Below are 21,546 nucleotides of genomic sequence, written 5' to 3' on the forward strand. Positions count from 1 at the left end.
CCGCTCTCCCCTCAGCCCCACGGGCTCCTCTTTGCCTGGTCAGCTTGGGAGTTGGTTTCATGGCAGGGATCAGCAGCAAGGAGGAGTCCCAGACCTTGGCTCCTACCTCAGCCACTGGCCCTGTCTCACTCCCCCGGTCCTGCAGCCCCTCCTGGGCTCCGGCTCCCCTACACAGGCCTCAGCCCGCTCAGCTATGGTGTATTGCCTGGCTCCAGCCCTCAGGCCTTTGGGCCCCTGACCCCAGGCTCGGCTCTATCACGGAGCACCCCTCCAGGCATCTCCTCCATCCTCCCCTACAGCCCTCCCCTACGGTCCTCTGGTCCCCAACCTAACCCCAGCATAAATAGCAGCAAACCACTGCCCAACTCAATCCACCCTGCTCTGGGTCACTGTCTTCTCGCCAGCCACAAATCCCCTTTAACTCTCTCCTTCCTGCTCTATGGGCAGCTTTGATCCTGCCTGTCTGATTCCTGCACCCATCTCCCCCAGGAGCTCCTCTGCCTGCAGCTTGCAGTGCCAGACTGACCACCTGGTTTCAGTCACTGGGCATCTGTGCCCCAAAGCACCACCCCTTCCAGCCATGTGGCTTCCCATTCATCCTAATGGCCAGCCTGCCCTCCTCTGTGGCAGCCCAACACCAGTGTCTGCAGCCTTTCCTTCTCTCCTGCCTGAGGTCTGTCCCTTGGCTGCTTACTGCAGTGCAGCCAAGTCCAGGACAGTCACTGCCCAGTGGTAGCTCCTATCCCTGGTGTCTCTGGCCTGCTTGTCTTCCAGCAGCTAGCCTTGGTCCAGCAGCCTGCCCCATGCAGCAAGCTTGGCCTGCCACCCTCTCCTCTTCAAGTAACAGGAGCCATAGGTGCTGAAGCACCCACTGAAAAAAATTAGCGGGTGCTGAGCACCCATGGAGCTGCATGCAAATGTTAAAAAAGAACAAGCAAAAAGCGCACTTTATTGGAAGAAGCAGCACGTGGCATAAACCTGGTTCTGCAGCATCTGTAAAGATACTGTACAACAGCAGGGCCTTTTGGCACTTTTAGCTAAAGCTGACTCAATCACCTATTGGATAAAAGTGCCAAAAAAGCCCCACTAAAGCGCCCAATCTTTACAAAACCATCCTATCAAACAGCACTGTTCATGCATACATATGATAAACTGAACATAGCTTGGCATTAGCTAGAAAGAGAGCCCAAGCAGCACAGCAGTACATCTGATTGGAGACCTATCTATGCATGATGCCCAGAGAGCCCCAAAATCAGCACTGCCTTTGGGCGAGTCCCTGACACATCCCCTCCACCTTCTTCCAGTGGCAGGGCTGGTCTCTTCCTTGGGGCAAGCAGCAGGTCAGTATGGGGCATCTCAGGCTCTGGCATGCTTGGTGGATGCATCTGTGACAGCAACAACCTCTGGGGTGAGGACAGCAGAGTCACAGACCCCACTCCAGGGAATACAGCAGATTAAGGCAGCTGCCCCGGCTCCCTCCATCCTGGCCAAGAAGCCCAAACTCAGCCAGTCGCACAGCTCAGCAGCTCAGCCCTAGCCTTCTGCCTTTAGGGATGGCAACAGCTGCTCAGCACAGAGCTGCAGCCTCAGCCACTGTTTTGCTGTCACTGAAGGCACCGGGCTGAGCATCAGCTCCTGTGGTCACAGCCCTCGTGCCCTGGCTCTGTGCTGCAGGCCAAGTGGGCAGTGAGGTGTTACTGAGCAGCCACGGCTGTCCCAGACATCAAGGAGCTGTGCTGGGGTCAGCGCAGGTCACAGGTCAGGAATAGTCTCATAAATGTCCCTCCAGGATGGGTCTCCCCCTTCTGATGCCCTCGCTCTGCTGGCCGAATCCCAGGAGGGCTTGGGAATGCGGAGCACAGCATAAGTGACAAGGTGTTCCTGCTGGAGAGAGCACAGGGGTAGTGAGCGGGGTGGGCAGGGATGGACAGGCACCCCATGAGAGCAGTAGGCAGGGAGCACCAGGATGGGGGTGGGGGAGAAACACTTACATCATCCATCTGGGGGGTTCCTGTGGGCTTGGCTGTGAGAGAGACACAAAGGGATTAGGCCTGGGCAGTAAGGTGCACACTCTTGCCCCTGCCACCAGCCTTCAGTGCCTTCCTGATCAGCTCCAGCTGCCTAATGTACCTGGGACTGAACGTCAAGGACCTAGGACCCCAGGCCTCTCTCCTACCCCTGCTCCAGCCCTGTCTGAACCCAGGAGTTGCATCCCACCAACCTGGACATGAAGCAGGAGGGGCCCCAGGTGTCTGAGCTTCCCTGCCAGCTGACACCAGCCCTAGGGCCAAATGCTGACAACGGCTCTGGAGGGGCTGCTGGCCAGTCATTCCCCTTCCTTTCCATGCCTGCAAGTGCCCCTGCTCTCAGGGACTCAGGTGGGAATGGAGGCCCTTGAGGAAAAAGCACTAAAGCAAACACCATTCCCACAGGATTTCAGGCTGAGCCAGGCACCGGGGAGCCAGAAACCTCAAGTTTGCACCCAAGCCCCCAGCCCTGGGCATGCACCCTTGCTCTGTATATTGTGCTCTTTGAGAGGGCTCCTCTGAGTTGCAGGTGACACTTCTCTGCTAGCATTCGAGCTACCGCAGTGACAAGTCATGACTGCAGTAACAAGAACTGCAAGACACTGGTGATAAAACAACATTGAACAGTTTCCCCTCTGTGTCCCCCTCTAACATCTGATCCAACTGGGTCTCCCCCGAATGCCCACTATGGCCCCCAGCGCACACTTAGTTTCACTGTTTCCCGGAGAAGTCAGTCAGCAAAGACAATCTGCTTTAAACACAGCTTGGTCAGACAAATGGTCATTTTTATAATCCATCAGTTCAAAGAATCCAGGAAGCCATGTCCATCCCTTTAGAGGAACTGCACATAGTGCGTCTCCACTTTTGGCTCTGGTTACTTGACTGAGGAAGTCACAGACCAGAGGAACTAAACACCCCCCTAAAAACCCAGCTGCGCCTGTGTCTCCTCACCCACTGCTGTGTTAAACCCCTCCTGCCCCTCCAGTGAGACACAGCTCTTTGCCACTCACCCCCGCCTCCTTCCTCGATGCTGACAATGGAACAGACTGTGTGTTCACTCTCCTGCTCCCGGGGACACACTGGAAGGAAAAGCCAAGTCTCACTTAGCCCCTAGAGATAGTAACTGTGCTGAGCATCCCCTGCTTCCCACTGCTGCAGTCTCACACAGGCAGCCCTGGCACAGAGACCCCAGGCAGCAGCAGGCTGGCCAAGGCCATCAGGGGTCGGCTGTGCTTCAGCAGGCTGAGCTCGGATCGAGTGGGATCATTTGAGCCAGAACAGCTCAGTGCCCCAGGACAAGCCGATGAGCTGAAACAGTTCAGCCGTGCTCCTCCACGGTGCCACAGGATGCCGCCAGCCTTTGGCAGTGCCAGAATGGCCTGCTTCCAGGAGCCAAGCTGGGGACTGAGGCAGAGGTGCTTGGTGGGCATCATGATGGAAGTGGTCCAGGAAAGAGCCAGTGTGGAGGTGCCAGGTCCACAGGGTGACTCTGCCTAGCTGGTTCAGACATGCCGGCCTGTGCCGAAACAGGGTGAGCACAGCCGGTTCGGTTCCCAGTGACCCAGTTAGTTCTCTGGTGCTGGGTTCACAGATGCATAGGTTGTAAAGCTGGAAGAGACCTTGGAAGATTATCGGGTCCAGCCCCCTGCACCAAGCAGGAAGGATAACTGGGGAAAGGGGTTCTCAGCTTGGAGGCCACTACCCTCTGCCCCTCCTGTCTAGCTGACTGTAAGTCAGGGGTGGGCAAAATACGGCCCATGGGCCGGATCCGGCCCACCAGCCCATTCTACCCAGCCCGTGAGGACCCTAAAAAGTTTAGAAAATATTTATCTGCCCCTGGTTCCTGTCAAAGATGACAGGAGCTAGGGGCAGTATGACCCAGGGAAAGCCCAGCAGGCTCCAGCAAACAGCAGGGCCCACCCGCCCCCAACCACTGGAAGCCCCTGCCTACCAGGGGCTTCTAGCCTGGGACTGTGGGGCTGTGCGTGGCTGCACCAGTGCAGGAAATTTAGGTAAGAAGGTGGGCAGGGAGAGGAAAGGGAAGACCATGAGAATTGCCCCAGTCCTTGGGGCTAGGCCAGCTCCTGCTGAGCCCCACAGTCTGGCCGTGCGGCCGGGAGCTGGTGGGCCAGCAGGAAAGTGGTGGCAGGGGCAAGGGGGAGTGGAAGTGAGCAGGAGTGCAGGGCCTGTGCCTGTGTCCTGGGGCCAGCACCAGCAGGGTCCAGAGCAGGGCTGCACCAGCAGGGAGAGGGGAGCTGACCTGGCTCCGTAGAGCCCCTACCGGCCAGGACCCCGCGCTCCTGCCACCCTGCTCTGGGCCCCTGGGACACCAGCATGGGCCCCATGCTCCTGCTCAGCTACCACTGGCTCCCATTCACTCCTAGTGCCCCCGCCCCAGCCCCGTGGTACAGGTGGGGAGCAGCATGCAGCCACAACCCCGTGCTCGCCCACGGGGAACAGTCAGCCTCCCCCCACTCCGGGGCTGGTGCTTCCTGCTGTAGCCGCCCACAGCCCACGTGGGGCTGTCCTGCCTCTCCGCCGCGGTGGCAGCAATGGAGAGCAGGCGTAGGTAGCCCTGCGTGGGCTCTGAACGACTGCAGCACGGGGCACCGGCCACAAGGAAAGGGAGTGGCCACATTTCCCCCATGTTGAGCAACAGCTTGTTCCCCAGAAGCTGCTGCTCAGTGCAGAGGAAAGCAGGACCCCTGCTCACCCCAGCTGGGCAGTGGCGTGGCGCGCTAGGCTGCGGGGCAGCTGCTTCACCACCGCTGCTGTACTGCCCAGCATGGCAGCAGTGGAGCAGCCGCTGGGCAGCACAGAGGTGGTGATGAAGCAGCTGCACCATAGCCTAGCACAGCGCGTGCTCTGGGCGGGTGGCTACAGCAAACACTGCCTGGCAAAGAGGTTAAGTGTGGGATTTCCAGTCCTTAGATAGTGACCAGGGGATGGGGCACCTGTCTAGGGGCAGGGCTAACCATGCAGCCCTGGACAGCTTGCCAAAACTTGGTAAGCAGCCCTCTGCTCAAAATTATTGCCCGCCCCTGCCGTAAAGGGTCCTGCCTGATCCCAGACTGATGGGAGGGGGCTCTAAGAGGCCTGACGTGGAAGATGGTGCAGCAGATGGAGAAGGCATCTAGGCAGGTCTCTAGTGCAGACCAGGCAGGGACTCCTGCCTCATGCTGACGTTCATAAGAGCCACCAGGTCTGAGCAGAGCCTCCCAGCAGGCACCACAGTCCACCTGGACCATGCGAGCACTGCAGGATCAGAGCAGGAAAACGTCCCTGGCACAGCTCCAGCCTGGGACATCACCCCCCTGCTCTCATCACCAGCACCCAGCTCAGCTCAGCCACTCATGCAGCTGGGAAGTAGGGGCTTGCCATTGGCATAAACTGGCTCCAGGTCAGTGGGACCCACGGCAGCCAGGGGAAGTATCCCGTTGGCAGGGGGCTCCTGCTGTGCCGGGCTCAGAGTGCTGCTGTGGAGGAGAAGATACAATGAGCTCAAGTGAATGGTGTGGAGAAATCAGCCCCCAGTCTATCTCTCTGCTATAATGCAGCAGCCCAAACCCTGCCCCTCTGGTTACAAACTCTGGCTGCTGGATTCGCCTAAGTAACAGGGTTATAAACTCCATAGGGGGTAGGGGGGTGGGGGGGGATCTTGTGCTTTCTTTATTTAAGAGTGCCCACCACTGCAGGTCATATGACTAATCCCCTCACCTGGGAAGGTGATGTCATTTGGAAGCACCAATCAGCAGCCAATGTGTCTGCTTCTGGTGGGAACTTAGCGATGAGGTCACAAGAGTGGTATAAAACAGCCCTTCCATGAGGAAATAGGAGTGTTTTGGGGACACCCTCTAGAGCCGGCTCAGTCAGCCCCGAAGGGACGGAAGTGTGAGTAATTTACATGACAAGTAGCAGGGAAGTTACAATCTAGGGCTTCAGTCGCTTGTCAAAAGGCTAGCAAGCCCTTTCTGTTTGCTCTGGGATTTTCTTTTGATACTTCTCTGACTTGTACCTATCCCCAAGCCTTCCCTCTCTACCCAGTAAAGCTATCTGTTAGCCAGCCTTGTGGTACATGCTCAAGAGGGTTTAGGCACACCTTTTTGCTCCCTTTTTCTTGGCTGACTAAGGGAGGCTACTTTCTATGCTTCAGGCTAATAGAAGCACTCCAAGGTCCCAAGGTCTACAGAGCCTGTGTATCCTGGGTGCCACAGGGCCCAGACAGAGACCTGAGTCCAGGTGGTGGCAGCGCTACCCCAGGCTTGGGGGTGCTCCAGGAAGGGGGTTAGCCAGAAGTTGGTGCCCCTGGGGAGGCATCTGAAGCCTGGTTTTTGGTGGGGTGCAGTGAGGCAAGTGTCTCAATGCAGGAATACCCCCTACTGGCCCACCACAAATGGCACAGACACACAGAGCAGGGCATGGGAGACAGATGGGCAGAGATGGACAAAGAAGGCAGCTACATGCTGAGGGCCAGATTCTCATTCATGTCAAGGACCTTCTGGGGTGGGGGGACAACAGGCCTCAATGCAAGGGAGAATCAAGGCCTGGCAGGGTCTGTTTTTTCTGGGTCTCAGCCACGTCCCTGCTCTAACAACATGACTTTTCTCTGCACCTGGTCTCCCATCCCAGGGCAGCTGCAGGCCAGTAGAGAGCAAGGAAGTGCCAGGAAATCCCTAGACCAGCTTCCCCCACAGTGACCTGGCTCCTTCCCATGCAGAGCAGGTAGACACTGACTCTGCTGTCTCCAAACAAGCAGCCAGGATGTCAGCAGCAGCCTGTGATTGCAGTGCCTCCCTCCAACATCCAACAGGCCCAGCCTGGGGGCCAGGACTGGAGAGTCCCCAAAACTGGGCTAACTTTAGGTTTGCCACTAGAGAGGCCACAGGCTGGGCTGGGCTGTGACACAGTCTGACCCTGTCTGCCCACGCATCCTAAATGTCATTGCCACGTGCCTAGGCAGACCATGGCCTGCTGTGTGTACAGCCTCAGACACACTGACCTGCAAACACCAGGGATGAGCCTCTCATACCTAGCATTGGGTGGTGGCAGAGGGGACGTTGACCACCACCTGCAGAGCCTTAGGTGGCTGTGCCAGGAAGAACCAACTGTGGTCATCACTGGGGGAAGAGGCTGCAGCCGGAGTAGCTGAGAGATGACCCAGGCCCTGGGCACAGAGTCACCCAAGACCCTTTGAGCAAGAGAACATTGATCTCACCCCCAGCCCACCCCCGCCCCCAACAACTGTCTGCTTCGTGAGCTGCACTCACCTCCACTGGGCAGTGAAACATGTCTCCCCTGCAAAAAAAAAAAAAATGAGAAAAGGGGTGTTACAGCCTTCCCCTGCTACCAGGTGTGGGTGGCTTTCACTAGTGCATGAAAATGAGAGAGAGGGCCTGGGGGGAGCTGTGGTGGGAACAGTGATGGAGAGGTCAGCTTCCACTGCACAACCTGAAGGGCTGAAGACAGGGCAGCTGCCTGGGGTGAGCAAGAAAGAGCTGGAGCCAGGGCCCAGGATCCTGCTTCCAACCCCAGCCCCTGGAGCAGCTCTTGGGCAAGGAGCAGTGAGAACCCAGGGCCTCCAAGGCCCCTGGGCACCCAGTTGTTCCTGTGGGGCAGGCAAGAGAAGCTGCAGCTACAGCAGGGCAGAGAGGCAGCAGGCACCACGAACACTTAGGGGGATTTGAATCCTCATATCTGTGCCTGCTTCACACCCACTTTCCCCACAAGCACCTGTGTGGGTGCAATGGCCATGAATTTCAATGAGCTCCCTGCACAGAGAGGTCTGCATGGCAGGAGCAGGACCAAGGCAGACACCCACCTGTTTTCTGTCGGTGCCTGATGCAGACCACAGTAGCCACAGAAGCACCAGTCAGGCACAGGAGGGAGAAAGTCACATCCACTGTCACCCAGACACTCGCATCCCCTGGGGAGAGTAAGGAGATGTGCTCAGGAGCCCCTGATGCTCACAGCACCAACCGGCTGGGAGGTGTTTGCCGAGTTCACGCGCCCAGTCCCTGCTGTTGCAGACAGCACCTCTCATGATCCTCCAGGAACTGACCCTGAGCCAGGGTCTCCTGCCCCACTGCTCTGATGGATGGCGGCTCCAGAGCCCCACACCTCCAAGGGCCAGGACCTCCCTTCTCATACACAGCCACCGCAACTCCTGCTGCTTTATTCCCATCCCGCCTTGTGCCAACCCCACCTTTCCCTTCAGTAGATCTTGTCCTTCCCTGATGCTAATCCCTGAGTAGCTCACAGGGAGTGCGAGGCCCACATCCAGCATGTGTCCTCAGCACCTGACCTACCCAAGCTCTCCCCCGACAGGCACTCCACTCCCCAAGCGCTGTGCCAGCCCTGCCCTGCCCTGCCCTGCACTGCCCCCGTCTGTGTTCAGCCCTCCCGCGGTGACCAGGGCTCCACATACACCCCCAGGCAAGAGGCCACCAGGGCCTCGGGCCACGGCATTAATCCTTCCCTGTCTCCACTGGCAGAGCCTGCCCGAGACATCCGGTACATGCATTGCACTGGCCTCTCCAGAGCTGTTCGCACTGGCAGCTCAGCCATTCGGTGATGGACTGATGCACCCTGGGATCCTCCTCTCTTGACAGGGCCCCCGTGCCATGTCACTGGCAGAGCTCCTTCACACCATTCTCCTTCTGTGCCAAGGTCGTTCATGGAAACCTTAAGCAATGCTGGTCTCAAGACTGACCCTAGAGCAGTGCCTCTGACCACCCCGCTCCAGTCTGATACTTCCCTTCCACTGCAGGCCATTTCTCCTGCTCTCCAGATGCCCCTCCTAACCCATTTACAGCCCTAGCAATATGGGCTCTGGGAACCATAAGCAGCAGTACCCTTTGCCAAGAGTGTCAAGCACGTGGGGGTTGGGCCACTACAATTTGTGCAGGGCCTGGTCTCTGCTCCTCCCCCTTCGAACACTGCATAATATGGGGCCTGGAGAATCAGCCAGTCTGAAAGAGAGATATAGCAAGCAGGAGCTGCAAAACCCCTGCATGAGGTACTGCACTCCTCAGTACCCTCTCCCCAGCAGGATGGGGGCTGCAGGCTACACTGACAAGGGCAGTTTATCTACTCATGTGAGAGAGGGACAGACATCTGGAAAAGTACCCTGGGCCAGTGAAAATGACCCAGAGACCACGCTAGTGCTGGAGTGTAGTCAGAGAAATGTGCCCAGGAGCAGGGGCAGGAGAGGGACAGGGGCAACACAAAAGAGCAATGCCAGGCCAAGTGAAGGGGCAGGCAGAGATGAGTGACAGGTCCCAAGAGTCAGTTACACGGACAGCAGCAGTATGACAGGACACAGGCTGCCAGCTCCTGAGCCAGGGGCCATGCTGGCTGCCTGCACCATTGGCCTGGGAGCTTCAGGAGTAAACCAAGCACAGGGTCCTGTCCTAGGGACTTATCCCCCTGCATAAGCATGCGCCCACAAACTTGCTGTGCCAGAACAGAAAATGCCTACTCCATTGCTGCCATGTCTCTAGGAAACTGGGACAGTATCCTAAAACCTCACTCCTGCAGCTGAAGAGGCCTTCTGGGTTGGTCTCTGGAGAGCCCCGATGGAGCTGGGAGGTGGGGGCAGGACCCGCACAATTATCCCCTGACTGCCACTGCAGAAGCCCTCATCTGCCCCAGTGACTGCTCCAGAACCTGTGGGTCCAGAGCAGGATGGAGCCCACCTGAGGACACTCACCTGCAGAGACAGTCAGCTGGACGGTGTCACTGCGTGTAGAGTTACTGGTTTTGCACTGGTATCTGCCTTTGTCTGTGAGTTCTGCAGCTTTAATTGGGAGCATGTTTGTTTCTGTTGATTTCAAGGAACGTCCCTCCAAATACCAAGAGGTGTGGGTGCTTCCAGCAGAGCAGGGTCCACTGCATGACAGAGTGACGCTTTCGCCCTTAAACACAGTGCTCCAGGGAGAGTCCAGGGTCAGCACAGCCTTCTGTTCAGCTGGTGGGGCCAGGCAGATGTGGAGCAAGGGATCAGGAAAAGAAGAATTCAATGCACAGTTGGGTGGGATGAACCCGAGCCTGAGCCCTGCACACAGTGGTTAGATCCAGGGCACTGCCTGTGGTTACACTTCTGGGATGCTTGTACACTTGATGCTCATCATGATATACACATGATGAAAATGCAGTTAGTGTCACTTAATGGCATCACTCATTACACATGCACCAGTTTCGGTGGGGTTTAAATTACTTTGCCTCATTGGTAACTAAACTACATCTGGATGTGTTTAGTTTGCAATGTTGCAAATTGTAACAATGCAGATGTCAGCTCAACCCCTGGCTGCAGGAGAGGCAGGCAGGCTCCACAGAAAAGGAAGGATTGGGCCCCTTGCTACTTTTGCCTTCAACAGGCCCCTGCTGAAGGTAGAAGCAACGAGTGGCCCAATCCTTTTTTTTTTTTTGAGAAAGCCTGCTTGACTCTTCCATGACCAGGGGGCAAGTTGCCAGTAGGCCAAGCAGCCCCTGAGCTGCAGGGGACCCTGGTCCTTCCCTCCAGGGCAGTGGTGCCCCCCAGGGCCACCCAAGCAGGCAGCCAGCCTACTAGCACCCTAGTAGGCTGGCTGCTGCCCCACCTCAGAGGCCTCACCCAGCCTGATGCAACTCTTCCCTGAGCCTGGCCGCTGGAAGCTCATTGGCACTGCTCCCTGGGTATACTCAGGGAAGACTTGCATTGAGCCGGATGCTGTCTCTCAGCTGGGACAACACTCAGCCTGCTAGCAGCCTACCCAAGTGGCTCTGGGGAGCACAGCTGCTATGGAGGGAAAGACCAGGGACCCTTGCAGCTCAGGGGCCACTCAGCCTGCCGGCAGCTCACCCTCCAGCAGCAGGCAGGCTCCAGCTCTGACAAAAAAAAAAAAAAAAAAAGATTGGGCCCCTCACCATACTGTGATGGAAAAATTGAAATGGTGAGTTATAATTAAAAACCTAGGCCTCTAGGCTTCGATTTCAAAGGAGGTCAAAGGAGAGGGGATCCAGCCTATTGCCAGCTATTTCCCAGTGCAAGGGCACAGTGGGAAAAAACCACAGCAGTGCCTTTAACTGCCTTGGAAATGTCCTGCTACAGGCATTTAGGGAAGTGTAACAGCAGTTCCCCTTTTGGGGAATGGGTCCTGTCCATTGTCAGGGGCAAGATGAATGCCTCTCAGCAGCTCCCCTGCCTCCCCACCTTTCCGCTCCCCAACGCCCAGAGATTGCCAATTGCCAGGGGGTCGGGAGCTTGGAATTTGAGCCACGATAACTGGAGACAAGAGCACTCACCAGCTAGGCCAAGGGCGTGAGCTGCAAAGATAACAAGACACAACATGGATGCAGGTGAGGTCTGTTCCTTCTGCCCAGCAGTGCCAACAGCAACCCTGAGGCTGCCCAAGGAAACGTGGAGGCCTGTTCCCTCCAGGAGGTCAGACTGGCTGCCCACAGGGTCCCTCCTGGCTTTGTGCATTATCTGCAGACTCTGGCCCCACGACCTGCCAAGAGGGGGTCAGAGCCGTCAGCCCATCACACACGGGGAGCAGAGGCCACACCGGGATGGACTTCCCCAGAGCCCCTGCTGGGCTGAGGACAGAGCTCCTGCCTGCAAGATCTCCCCACCCCACTGCACCCCCAGTCAACCATTGACAGGAGCCAAGCCAGGTTGGCCTAACATCAGCCCAAGGATCCCCAGTACCCAGGGCTAGTTTCATGTCTGTCATAGCTGTTGGACACCACCCTGCAGAAGTTCCCCACTGTCCCAGTGTCCCCACCAGGCCTGTCCCTACTGCTCTCACACCTCTTGCCCCCACTGGGGACATCCCTGGGGCCAGACAGGCACCCCAGAGACTGTGATGCTTTTGCCAGTTTTTTCATAATTTAGGGCTGCCGCAGGCCTGGAAATGAAGATCATTGAGCGCTCCAGCAGGGGACTGTCAGGTGCTGTTAGTTTTGTCTCTCTTTCTGACTTTGCATTTGAAAGTTTGTCTAACTCTAACCCAGCTATACATTTGGTCCAATAAAAGATACCACCCTAAGAAATCCTTGTTTCTCACATCATATTTAGTTAACATAAGCCTGTGAAGGAAAACTCAATTAAAAAGTCTAAAGTGGTTTGAAGGTATCAGACCCAATGAACGAAAGCATTCAGACAAGTAAGAAGTACCTCATAGGGCTTTCCCAAAGGTCAGAGCTGTACTCTGGAGGCTAATGATTTACTGCTTCACTGCTTGAAATCAAGCATTTTCTAGGAAATGGAAAAATTCACCTGATGCTCTGAACTCGCTCTCCCCTTGATATCCTTAATTTGGAAGGGATGGGGAGGGGCTTTGAAGCCACAAGTGTTTACCCCTTGTTTGGGATACAGGTTCCAGATCATTTTAGCATCTTAGCTTGAAAGATGCTCCCGGCAACCTCCACACTCAGGTCCTGGAGAGGCTCTGTCCAGCCGACCTCACTCCCTGATCCCTTCCATTTCCAGAGGTTTACCCTTCCAGAAGGGAGAACTGCTTCTGCATTAAACCCTTATTTTCAACCCCATGAACCCATGATCTCTCTGCCCAAAGCTATTTTTTTTACTGCCATTTCCATACGATCTCACCCACCACCAAGACTGAGTCCCGAACAGGATCGCCCCTTGTTGCTTCAGTGACTCTGGAGAAGAAATGTGCCAACTCTCATACTCGGGATCCCTTGGTTCTACCAACAGTAGCAGCATTTACTCCCGACTCGACATTTTGGATGTCAAAGGCTCCCTTGATGACACAATTTCCAGCAGCTCTTTTCTCTCTAACAGCATTAGAGAGCCTCTGTCTGGATGCTACCTCAGCATCTGCACCTCGCTGCAGCCCTGCCTCAGGGAGCTGTGTTTGCTGCCCTTCCCCAAAGCAATGCTGCATCACCCACCCTCTCTCTTCGCACTCCTTAATGTCCATCTCCCTTCCCTGAAAAGCCCCTGCCCATAGCACTGTGCTCCAGGCAGGGTGGCTGTTTCACCACGTACTTACCCAGCAGAAGAAGCGCTGCACCGCCGGGCGTCCTGGGCACTAAACTATTGCTTGCTGACTGACTGCAGCAGAGCTCAGTACCCTTTGCATAGCTGCTGCTCCAGGGAAAAGGAAGGAAATGACTTCTGTTCACACTAGGGCTTCCTCCCACCCACTCACTGCATAGGGCAACACCTTTGTCTTGGCTCATGCTGTTGAGACAAGCAGGGACAGCAGGGGCCTTGCTCAGTGCTGGATTACAGCCAGCCAGGACAGGGCAGCTTCATCCTCAGCCAGGTGCACTGACAAGGACCAAAGAGCATCCTGAGTCCCCAGGGCCAGGGGAGCTCTGATCCCCACTTAGAGCTGCCCCCAGGCCCAGGCCAGGAAACTGCACTTTAACCAGGCCTGACCCAGCAGGCCAGAGCCCAGCTGGTTAGAATTGTCCCTGATATCACTGCATTTCTTTCCCCAGATTAGGACCTGGCACAGGGTTTTCTGGTCTCTCTTCAGGTGCCAGCATTCAGCTGTCCACCCTGAATGAGATCTCACAGAGCTGCTTCTCTCTGCCCAACCACCCCCACACGCCTGTGTCCTGCACTGCCCAACTCACCTGCCCCTCACTCTGCAGCTGTAATTGCACTAGGCTCCATCCAGCACCTTGTGAGCCAGATCTAGTTTCTACTCAAAGGAAAGTCACGCCGCTGTTGCCCCCAAGGCATCAAGCTGAGGTACTCCTGATTTATATCAGCGGGCACTGGACTCTGTTCACTTGAAATTTATGAGCAATCCAGCACCACACAGGTAAAAACATGGATGGGAAACACAGGGCCCATGACTTCTCAGTGTTTGTCTCTAATCTCAGTGCCCCCAGCAATGGCCACACAGATCGGTGGGTCTGTAACAGTGATTCCCAGCTGGTCTCTAGGGTGCTCCATGCAGGCTCCAGCCACGTAAGAAAACAACCCCAAAAAACCTGCGGGCTCACCAGCTGCTGCAGCAGCCTTGGGGTTTCTGGGGGCTCATGCAGACCCCCTATCCCCCCACCCCCATGCAGTGTGGGGCAGCGTGGCTCAGCGCTGAAAACAGCTCTGGAGCTACCAGAGTCTGAGCTTGTTTGCACATAATGAAAACTGCAGTCATCAGTGCCCAGCGCTGCCAATGCTGTGATATTAGCAACCCAAACAAGCTTTCGGGCTTAAAAACTCTTCGTCAGGCTGAGGAAGTCTCTGCAGTCGGTGTGTGCTCTTTCTGGGTGGAATGAATAGTAAAGAAGCCAGAAGCTGGGCTGGTCTGCATGCAAGACACAGTGAAGATGTAAATTGAGGAGTCAGTGGATGAGAGACAGGCTGGGGGTGGGGAGAGAGAGACAGGGGATGAATGTAGCAGGTAAATGTGGAGAGGTACCTGGGGAGTCAGATGTCAGGCAGGTTATAATGTGTCATAAATCCAATGTCTATATTTAGTCCATGATTTGTTGTATCCAGGAGGTTGATGAAGTGAAGTTCATGGGCTCGCCTGTGAAAAGTGTTTTGTAAGTTCCCTTTGAGGATCAGGACTGAGAGATTGGAGAGAGGGTGGTTTTCTTGTGAGAAATGTGCCCCCACAGGTCATTGGCTATTCCTGTCTTTGATAGATTTCCGGTGTGCGTTCATTCACGTGTGCAGTTGCTGTTTGGTCTCTCCTATGTGTTTTCCATCAGGGCATTTGGGGCATTGGATGAGATATATTACATTTCTGAAGGTGCAGCTGTAAGATCCGGGAATGGCAATGGCTCTGTTGTGGGGTCTAGAAATTGTGAGGGTGGAGATACATTGGCAGGTTTTGCATTTCTTGTCATGGCATAATCTGGGTCCATTCGGTGTGTTCTGGGCCATAGGAAGCTTCCTTCAGGTGATGAGGATAGTGAGGTTTGGTGCTTGTTTGAAGGCTAGGATGGGTGGTTCCACCACCCCCTTCCCTCACACAGCTGTGCCTCCAGCTTGGCCGCTAGCCCGGGGTGGGTGGGGAGGGCATAAGAAGAGTGTCCTCTGTACAGATGGCTGCAACTGCCCAGCGGAGCCAGGGTGCCCCCAGGGAAGATGGAGCTCCCCGCCCCCCAGTCACCATGGGGCAGGCAGGGCCAGGATGCTGTGGCAGCAGGGAGACGGGGTGGAGAGGAAGCTGTGAGGACTCGGGGCTGGGGCTGCAGGAATGGGAGGCTCAGCTGACCTCGTTCTGCCCTTTGGCAGTGTCTGGAGCCAAGCGGTGGATTTCAAACCCCGTGTCCCCCGCGCAGCTGCTCCTACACAATCCTGCATTTTGCCTTCACCCCAGGACTCTGGACAACGCTCCGTGTAGACAAGATCCGAGGCAGGAGACCCTGGGGAAGGGGAGTGTGAAGGAGCCGGGGACACAAGGCAGTGCCAGGAGCAGAGCTGGGAGGAGACCCTTGGGCTCCCCATGGGCAGCTCGGTGCTCCTTGCCCTGTCGGGGGGCTGTTGGGGGGACCATGGGGGGAGTCTCATCCTCACCTCCCACCCCCACACAGGACATTTCCCCACCTCTGCAGGACGCAGGCAGCAGAAACACCTGCCAGGCTCAGGGCACCCGGCCGTCACTGTGGGGGAAGCTGCAGCCTGAGGATGGGGCTGAGGGCCGTGCACAGCGCTGGGAGGGGACGGGCAGTCTGAAGGATGGGCTGCTGGTTGCCTTCCTGCTGCCCACTTGTGTCCTGGGGCCTGGCAGCAAGTCCCTTTCCTGAGAGCCGGGGCCCTGCCTGTGCCCGTGCGGAGAGGTTACGTGCGGAGAGGTTACAGCAGGCCTTGCCCCAGGATCAAGCTCTGCCCAGCCGCTCTCCCCTCAGCCCCACGGGCTCAGCTTGGGAGTTACTGTCATGGCAGGGATCAGGTGGCAAGGAGGAGTGGGGTTGTTGGGACCAGAGGCCTTCAGGTTTGACCTTTGTGCTTAGCTCAGGCTACATGCTTAGCTTCAGTTGTGGTCAAGATTTGCACCCAGTGAAAGAAGCAGATGGGGAAAAAAAGTCTGTCCTTAACTTAAAACAAATCAAAGACTTGCCTAATTAAATTGAATAAATACAACCTAGATAAAAGAGGAATGGTTAGAGCAAAACCTACCCCCCCCCCCGCCCCAAGAATGAAAAGATTACCTTACAATAGACAATTCCAGTTAAAGGTACCCACTTATGGCAAACAGAAGCAAGGATTTTTAATATGCATTAGAAAGAAGGCTTAAGCTAATTTAATGTATTAAGAAATGCAAGGTATATGGCTTATAATGAGAGGTGAGAGAGTGTGCCCTTTGCAACACTCCTGAAGAGATCTTGTCACTGATCCCAGATCCTGTCTCAACATCAGATGTGGACCCAGGAGCCCTGGACAAGACTTCATGGCCTGATCAATCAGTGAAGTTGCATTCTCAACATTACAGGGTGGTGAGCATATATGCTTTGACTAGCTACAAACCTAAAATGTTTAACTGCTAATGGTGCTTCAATTCTAATTAGAGTTGTATCTGTAAGAGTTTAGTAAAGTTGCTTTTAGCTTAGGACAACCATGTCTTAGTCTCCTTGCCTGGTATATGACCCATTATACCATCACGGGGACACAACAGGGAGCCTTCAGTGCATTCAGGCATGGTGCAGCCTGGACATGGTACAGAGCAAGCGCAGGCAGACTCCTGCAGGCTGGACCGGGGGCACTGACCTGTGAGCCATGGGAGGGTGTAACAGTGTGGTCTGCAGACAGGCCTGAGGAGTTACTGCAGCTGTGGGGAGGCTGCTACTAAGAGAGTGGCTCATGGGGAACTTAAAAATATCCCAGAGAGAAGAACAGCAGGGCTTGGAGCTGGGAGGAACCAGCTGTGAGCCAAAACAAGAAGTGGGCTGTGCCACTTGCTGCAGGCAGTGCCTGGGCTGCCGTGCTGGGGCCAGAGCCACAGAGTCCCTTTATAACCACAAAACTGCTCCTGCACGGCACTGAATAGCAGCCAAGCTGTCTAGAAAGCTACTACCTCCTTAGAGCTGAGCAAAGCAGCTGCAAGTTCAGCCCAAGAAGAAACGTTGCCAAGGACGGTCGGAAGAAGATGTTCAGAAAGAGAGAAAGCATGATAAGAAAAGCCTGCTGGCTCCGGTGGATTTTGCCAACTGGGTTTTAGAGACAGACCCAACAGTGATAACTCAGTGATGCAAATAATCTGTAAATGGGCAGTAACAGCAGCCATCATCATGGGGAAAGTATTGGTCTGGGATGGTTTGGAAAGGGCTGATTCTGCCTCAGGCAGGGTTTGGAGTAGATGTGAGCTCTGGAGGTCCCTGCCAGTCCCACTGCTCTGAGACTGTGTCATCTGCCGTGATCAGTGCTCAGCCCAGGTCTCACTTAGGCTGTGACTACCCCAGAAGCAATGGCTGTGCTAAGCACCTGCTGCTCCCCTAGCGCTGCAGCCCCCCTGGGCAGCCCACGCACAGAGCCCCAGGCAGCAGGGCTGAGCACTGATCACGGCAGATGACACAGTCCAAGAGCAGTGGGGCTGGGAGGGACCTCCAGGGCCCACATCCAACCCTGCCTGAGGCAGGACCAGTCCTGGCCAAACCATCCCAGGCAGATCCGCTGTCACTGCAGCCACCCCTGGAAGCTGCTGCAGCAATCAGCCGCAGTGATTGGCCATCGTGGGATCAGCCGCAGGGGACCCCGCAGGACGCGAGATCAGCCGCAGGGGGTTCCCTCCCCGGTCAGCAGGACTGGTCACAGGAGGGGCACAGTCGGCAGCACCAGTCACCCATGCAGAGTCCACAACTTCCCTGGGCATCTTTTATCCCACTGTGTCACTGTTCGAACAGTGAAGTTTCTCCTGATATCTGATTTAAACCTACGTTGCTGCAACTTCAAGTCATTGGTCTGTGTCCTTCGCTCTGCAGCAAGAAAGAAGAGGTACTTTCCCTCTTCTGTATGTCAGCCCTTCAAGTGTTTGGAAACTGCTGTCATGTCCCCTCTTAAAGCGACTTTTCCAGCCGGATTAGCTCAGGGAGCAGGTGGAATCTGAGGAGCTGAAACGGCCCAACAGCGATTCACCACAATCTGCCAGGGCACTGACAGCCTTTGGGCATCTCCCAGAATGTCCTGCTCTCCGGACCCAAGCTGGGGATTGTGCAGAGATGCTTGTTGGGCCCATGATGGAAACAGCGTGGGACAGTGCCGGTGTGGAGGTGCCAGGGCTGGTGCAGACACTCATGCTGTGCTGGTTCCATACAGCCCAGTTCTCTGGTGCTCAAGTCTTAGCCTGGGGGAGCACAAACCTCTGCCCAGGCTGCAGGGAGCCCAGGTAAGGGGGCCGAGCTTCACCAAAGGAGTCAGCAGGGAGTCAGAGTCACTTGCCTCCTCCAAAGCAATATCCATGTTCGTAGTCCAGGTTAGGCCGAAGGGCAGGAACCTGAAAGCCAAGCACATGACAAGATGAGCAGGGGAGAGGTACTGGGGCCATAGCCAGGCCGAGCTGCTATGGAGTGGGATGCGCTGAGCAGCCAGAGTCCAAATGAAGGGCTTGGTCCAGACAGCTCTGCATCTAGGCAGCTCCATGCTTGCACCAGAGCCAAGCAGCGCTGCGGAGAGGGCAGGTTGACGTCTGCAAGGAGCAAGTTCCTGCCCCATGTCCTGAGTAAGTCCCAAATGCCATCTGAGTCCCAAACACCACATTTTGTCTTGATTCTGATGCTTGCCGTTGGGAGTCGACAGTTTCCATTTGCTCTGGTCCGTCTGCTTCCAGGTACCGGTGGTGCCAGAGCGGGCAGGTGCTGCCTCAAGGGGCAGTGGAGGGACTGCCAGGCTCGACTCCTGCTCATAATGGTAGGATTGCTCTGAGCACACGTTTCTTTCAGTGCCACAAAGCACCACGATGGTGCCACCACATGCCAAGGTGCAGGATGCGCTCTTCTTGTACTGCCCCTTTCAGATCCTTCTCCAGGGCCCTCCTGAAAACCTCCCTGAAGGAGATGCCATCATTTCCCTGGGCAGCCTGTTCCATGCCCTCCTCTTCTGCCAGCACAGAAGTAGTCTCTGAGCTGTCATCCCTTGTGGTGAAACACTATGGACAAAACAGACAACAGGTTTGTGTGTCATCGTAATTCACCTGGTGTCTGTTCAAGCCTCTCTGTATTCACAGATAACAGTGACCCTTTTACTCCTTGAAGTTGGTCCTGACGAACATCAGCAGAGTCACAAGAGTCAGAAACTTCCACCAGCAAAACAGGGTGGGCCCCACAGGCTGGTGCTGTTCCCACAGCATGGACAGCTGCTGCCTGCCCTGGACACATGTTGGAAATCCAGTCTCAAGCAGTGTGATCTGTCCCAGGGGTAGGGGTAAGCAACGCCCACAATGCCCTGTGCAATGGGGAAGGTTTCCCAAGATGCCAAGAGGAGGCAGGCACCAAACCCTGGGCCCTCTCCCCACTGAGCTCTGCCACCAAGCAGCCGCTGGGATGCTACTGTTCTCACATCTTACCAGAAGGGAGTGGGGGGCTGTGGGTCCCAGTCCATGTTCCCAGTAGGGTGTGGGAACTGCCAGAGTACAGCCCCTACGATCTTCTTGAGTGTCTGCAGTGAAAGGCACCATGACACTGCATCAGTGAGAGAGAAGAATACTCCCGGGAGTAAAACCAATACAATGCCATGGCCACGGCCTGATCCCCACTGAGTGGCACCCCTGGCAATGCCCATGGCTGTGCCTCGGTAAGCACTGACACAGCCCTCGGATGGCCCAGTAAAATCTGCTGACTGTTGGTAACCAGCACTTCCATCCAGCTATTCAGTTCCTGGGCCCTGCTCCAGGATCAGGCCTCCTAAACCTCTCGCCACTGCTATCGCTTCCTGTCCACGGCCCCTTCCTAGAAGATGTGTCTTAGATGACTTCCCCCGAGTCTCAGCCATGGGGCTCCTAGATGTCGAGAGACATCCATGGAGAGTAACACAAGCCAAGTCAGAGAGTAGAGGTGATGCAGCTGCCTCCAAAACTCAGCCAGCTGGTGTGAGGGCGACCACTTCTGCTTTACACGAAGTTCCCATCACTGTAAATCATCGCAGGCCTTGGAAACCCCCAATGCATGCAGGTCTTGAGACACTCTTTGTCCAGGCCTGAGGCTGCACAAAGCAGTTACTGTAACGGGGCACTGGGGGAACTGAAGAGGAGGCTAACGGAGGCCAGCAGTTTTCGGACACTGCTCCAAGCAGCATTGTTTTTGCCTGGAATCTGGAAATAAAAGAGAGACAACATTAAAATATTTCAGACCAACTCTCATTTCTCCCTGCAAAAACAAACATTCAAAACCAAGTCATGGAAAACAACTGAGGACAAGAGACCAGCAGAATCCTGGTCTCAAGTGAATTAGACAAATGTGCAATATGGTTTCAGCTGAGTTGCCATTTGAAGATGTTCCAGCCCCACACGTGAAAGGCCAGCTTTGAACGCTTGCTTATTACACAGCCATTACTGGAGGGCAGGATTGGAAAAGCTATTCACCACTAACACATGTGATAGCTTTTGCAATGATTCCAGGTCCAGGACTTGCTGGACCGTGAACTTCTCAGCCGCTCCTGCCTGGAAAATTTAACATGATGTTACTGCCAAGCACAGGGGGTCTTCTGCTGAGCATCTCTTGTCCTCCTCCAGCTCCCCCAGCTGCATGAAGCAGGAGGACCTTGGGGGCAGCTGTTTCTGTGGCCTCCTCCTGGCCAGTGCAAGCCCAACTGGAGACCAGTCTTAGGGGTACATATTTCCAGAATCAAGAAAGAGGACACTGGAGGGGGGCAGAGAGCTGGTGGGCGGGGGGGGTGGGTCATATGATTGTGGCAGGGGGCATTGATATGCCTGTGCCCTGCCTCTGCCCCTCACTCCTAAACCCCTGTCCCCCCACCCTACCAGTGCCCTTCACTCCTGACCCTCAACACCCTGCCCCACAGCCCTGCTAGTGCCCTTCACTCGGGAGCAAAGCAAAAACCCAGACATTTGCTCGCACTTTAAAAACCTGCCTGGACACAGGGACAGGGGGCCAAAAAAGAGGATATGTCTGGGAAAACCTAGACATATGGTAACCCTATCTGTGCTGCCAGCAAGTAGGGGACAGCATAGGGACAGGCCCGGTGCCCAGAGCCACGTGAGTGGCTGTGATGGGCTGGCAGAGCTCTGCCCTGCACCTGCTCTTGGGTCCCCCCAATCCCTATGGACCATAGAGCCACTGAGTCCCAGCATCACACTCAGTGCCGGTCCCCAGGGTTGCTCTGTGCCACATGGCTGAGTGCACTGGGGCTACCCAAGGGCTGTCCTGAGACTTGGGCACCGAACTTCCAGCCTGCCTGGGGAATGAATGGGGCTTGTCATGTCCATCAACATCTTAAATGCCTGCAGGCTGGCCTGGCAGGGTCCTGCCTGTAATGGTGTGGGCGTTCACTAGATGGCAGAGTCAGCCCAAAAGAGCGAGGCCAGGAAGAGCTGATGGAGAGGCCGTTCCTGAAAAGGGCTGTCTCCAGCTCTGCAGCAGGACCTCAGAAGCTGCA

The 21,546-nt window shown here is 55.7% G+C and overlaps 1 protein-coding gene across 1 annotated transcript; it reads right to left on the reverse strand.

Moving 5' to 3' along the window:
- Positions 1-1,734: 1,734 nt before the first annotated feature.
- Positions 1,735-13,116, reverse strand: LOC102383916 (low affinity immunoglobulin gamma Fc region receptor II-a-like). The gene is made up of 8 exons (XM_025195392.1): positions 13,025-13,116; positions 11,310-11,515; positions 9,736-9,993; positions 8,879-8,995; positions 7,846-7,950; positions 3,038-3,106; positions 1,992-2,023; positions 1,735-1,884 (listed from the first exon to the last, which is right to left on the reverse strand). The coding sequence occupies exons 2-8, from the start codon at positions 11,488-11,490 to the stop codon at positions 1,753-1,755; spliced, it is 894 nt and encodes a 297-aa protein (XP_025051177.1). The 5' UTR covers positions 11,491-11,515; positions 13,025-13,116; the 3' UTR covers positions 1,735-1,752.
- Between the last annotated feature and the right edge of the window lie 8,430 nt (positions 13,117-21,546).

The sequence above is a fragment of the Alligator sinensis genome, unplaced genomic scaffold, assembly GCF_000455745.1.
Source record: "Alligator sinensis unplaced genomic scaffold, ASM45574v1 scaffold1326_1, whole genome shotgun sequence".
In the NCBI taxonomy this organism is placed as follows: Eukaryota; Metazoa; Chordata; order Crocodylia; family Alligatoridae; genus Alligator; species Alligator sinensis.

Coding starts and splice junctions, on each gene's coding strand:
- LOC102383916 (XM_025195392.1), bottom strand. CDS start 11,490: ATGCACAAAGCCAGGAGGGACCCTGTGGGCAGCCAGTCTGACCTCCTG. Junction 7,951..8,878: donor CTTGACACTCTTGGCAAAGG/GTACTGCTGCTT, acceptor TACTCTCCCCAG/GGGATGCGAGTGTCTGGGTG. Junction 1,885..1,991: donor GAACCCCCCAGATGGATGAT/GTAAGTGTTTCT, acceptor TGCTCTCTCCAG/CAGGAACACCTTGTCACTTA.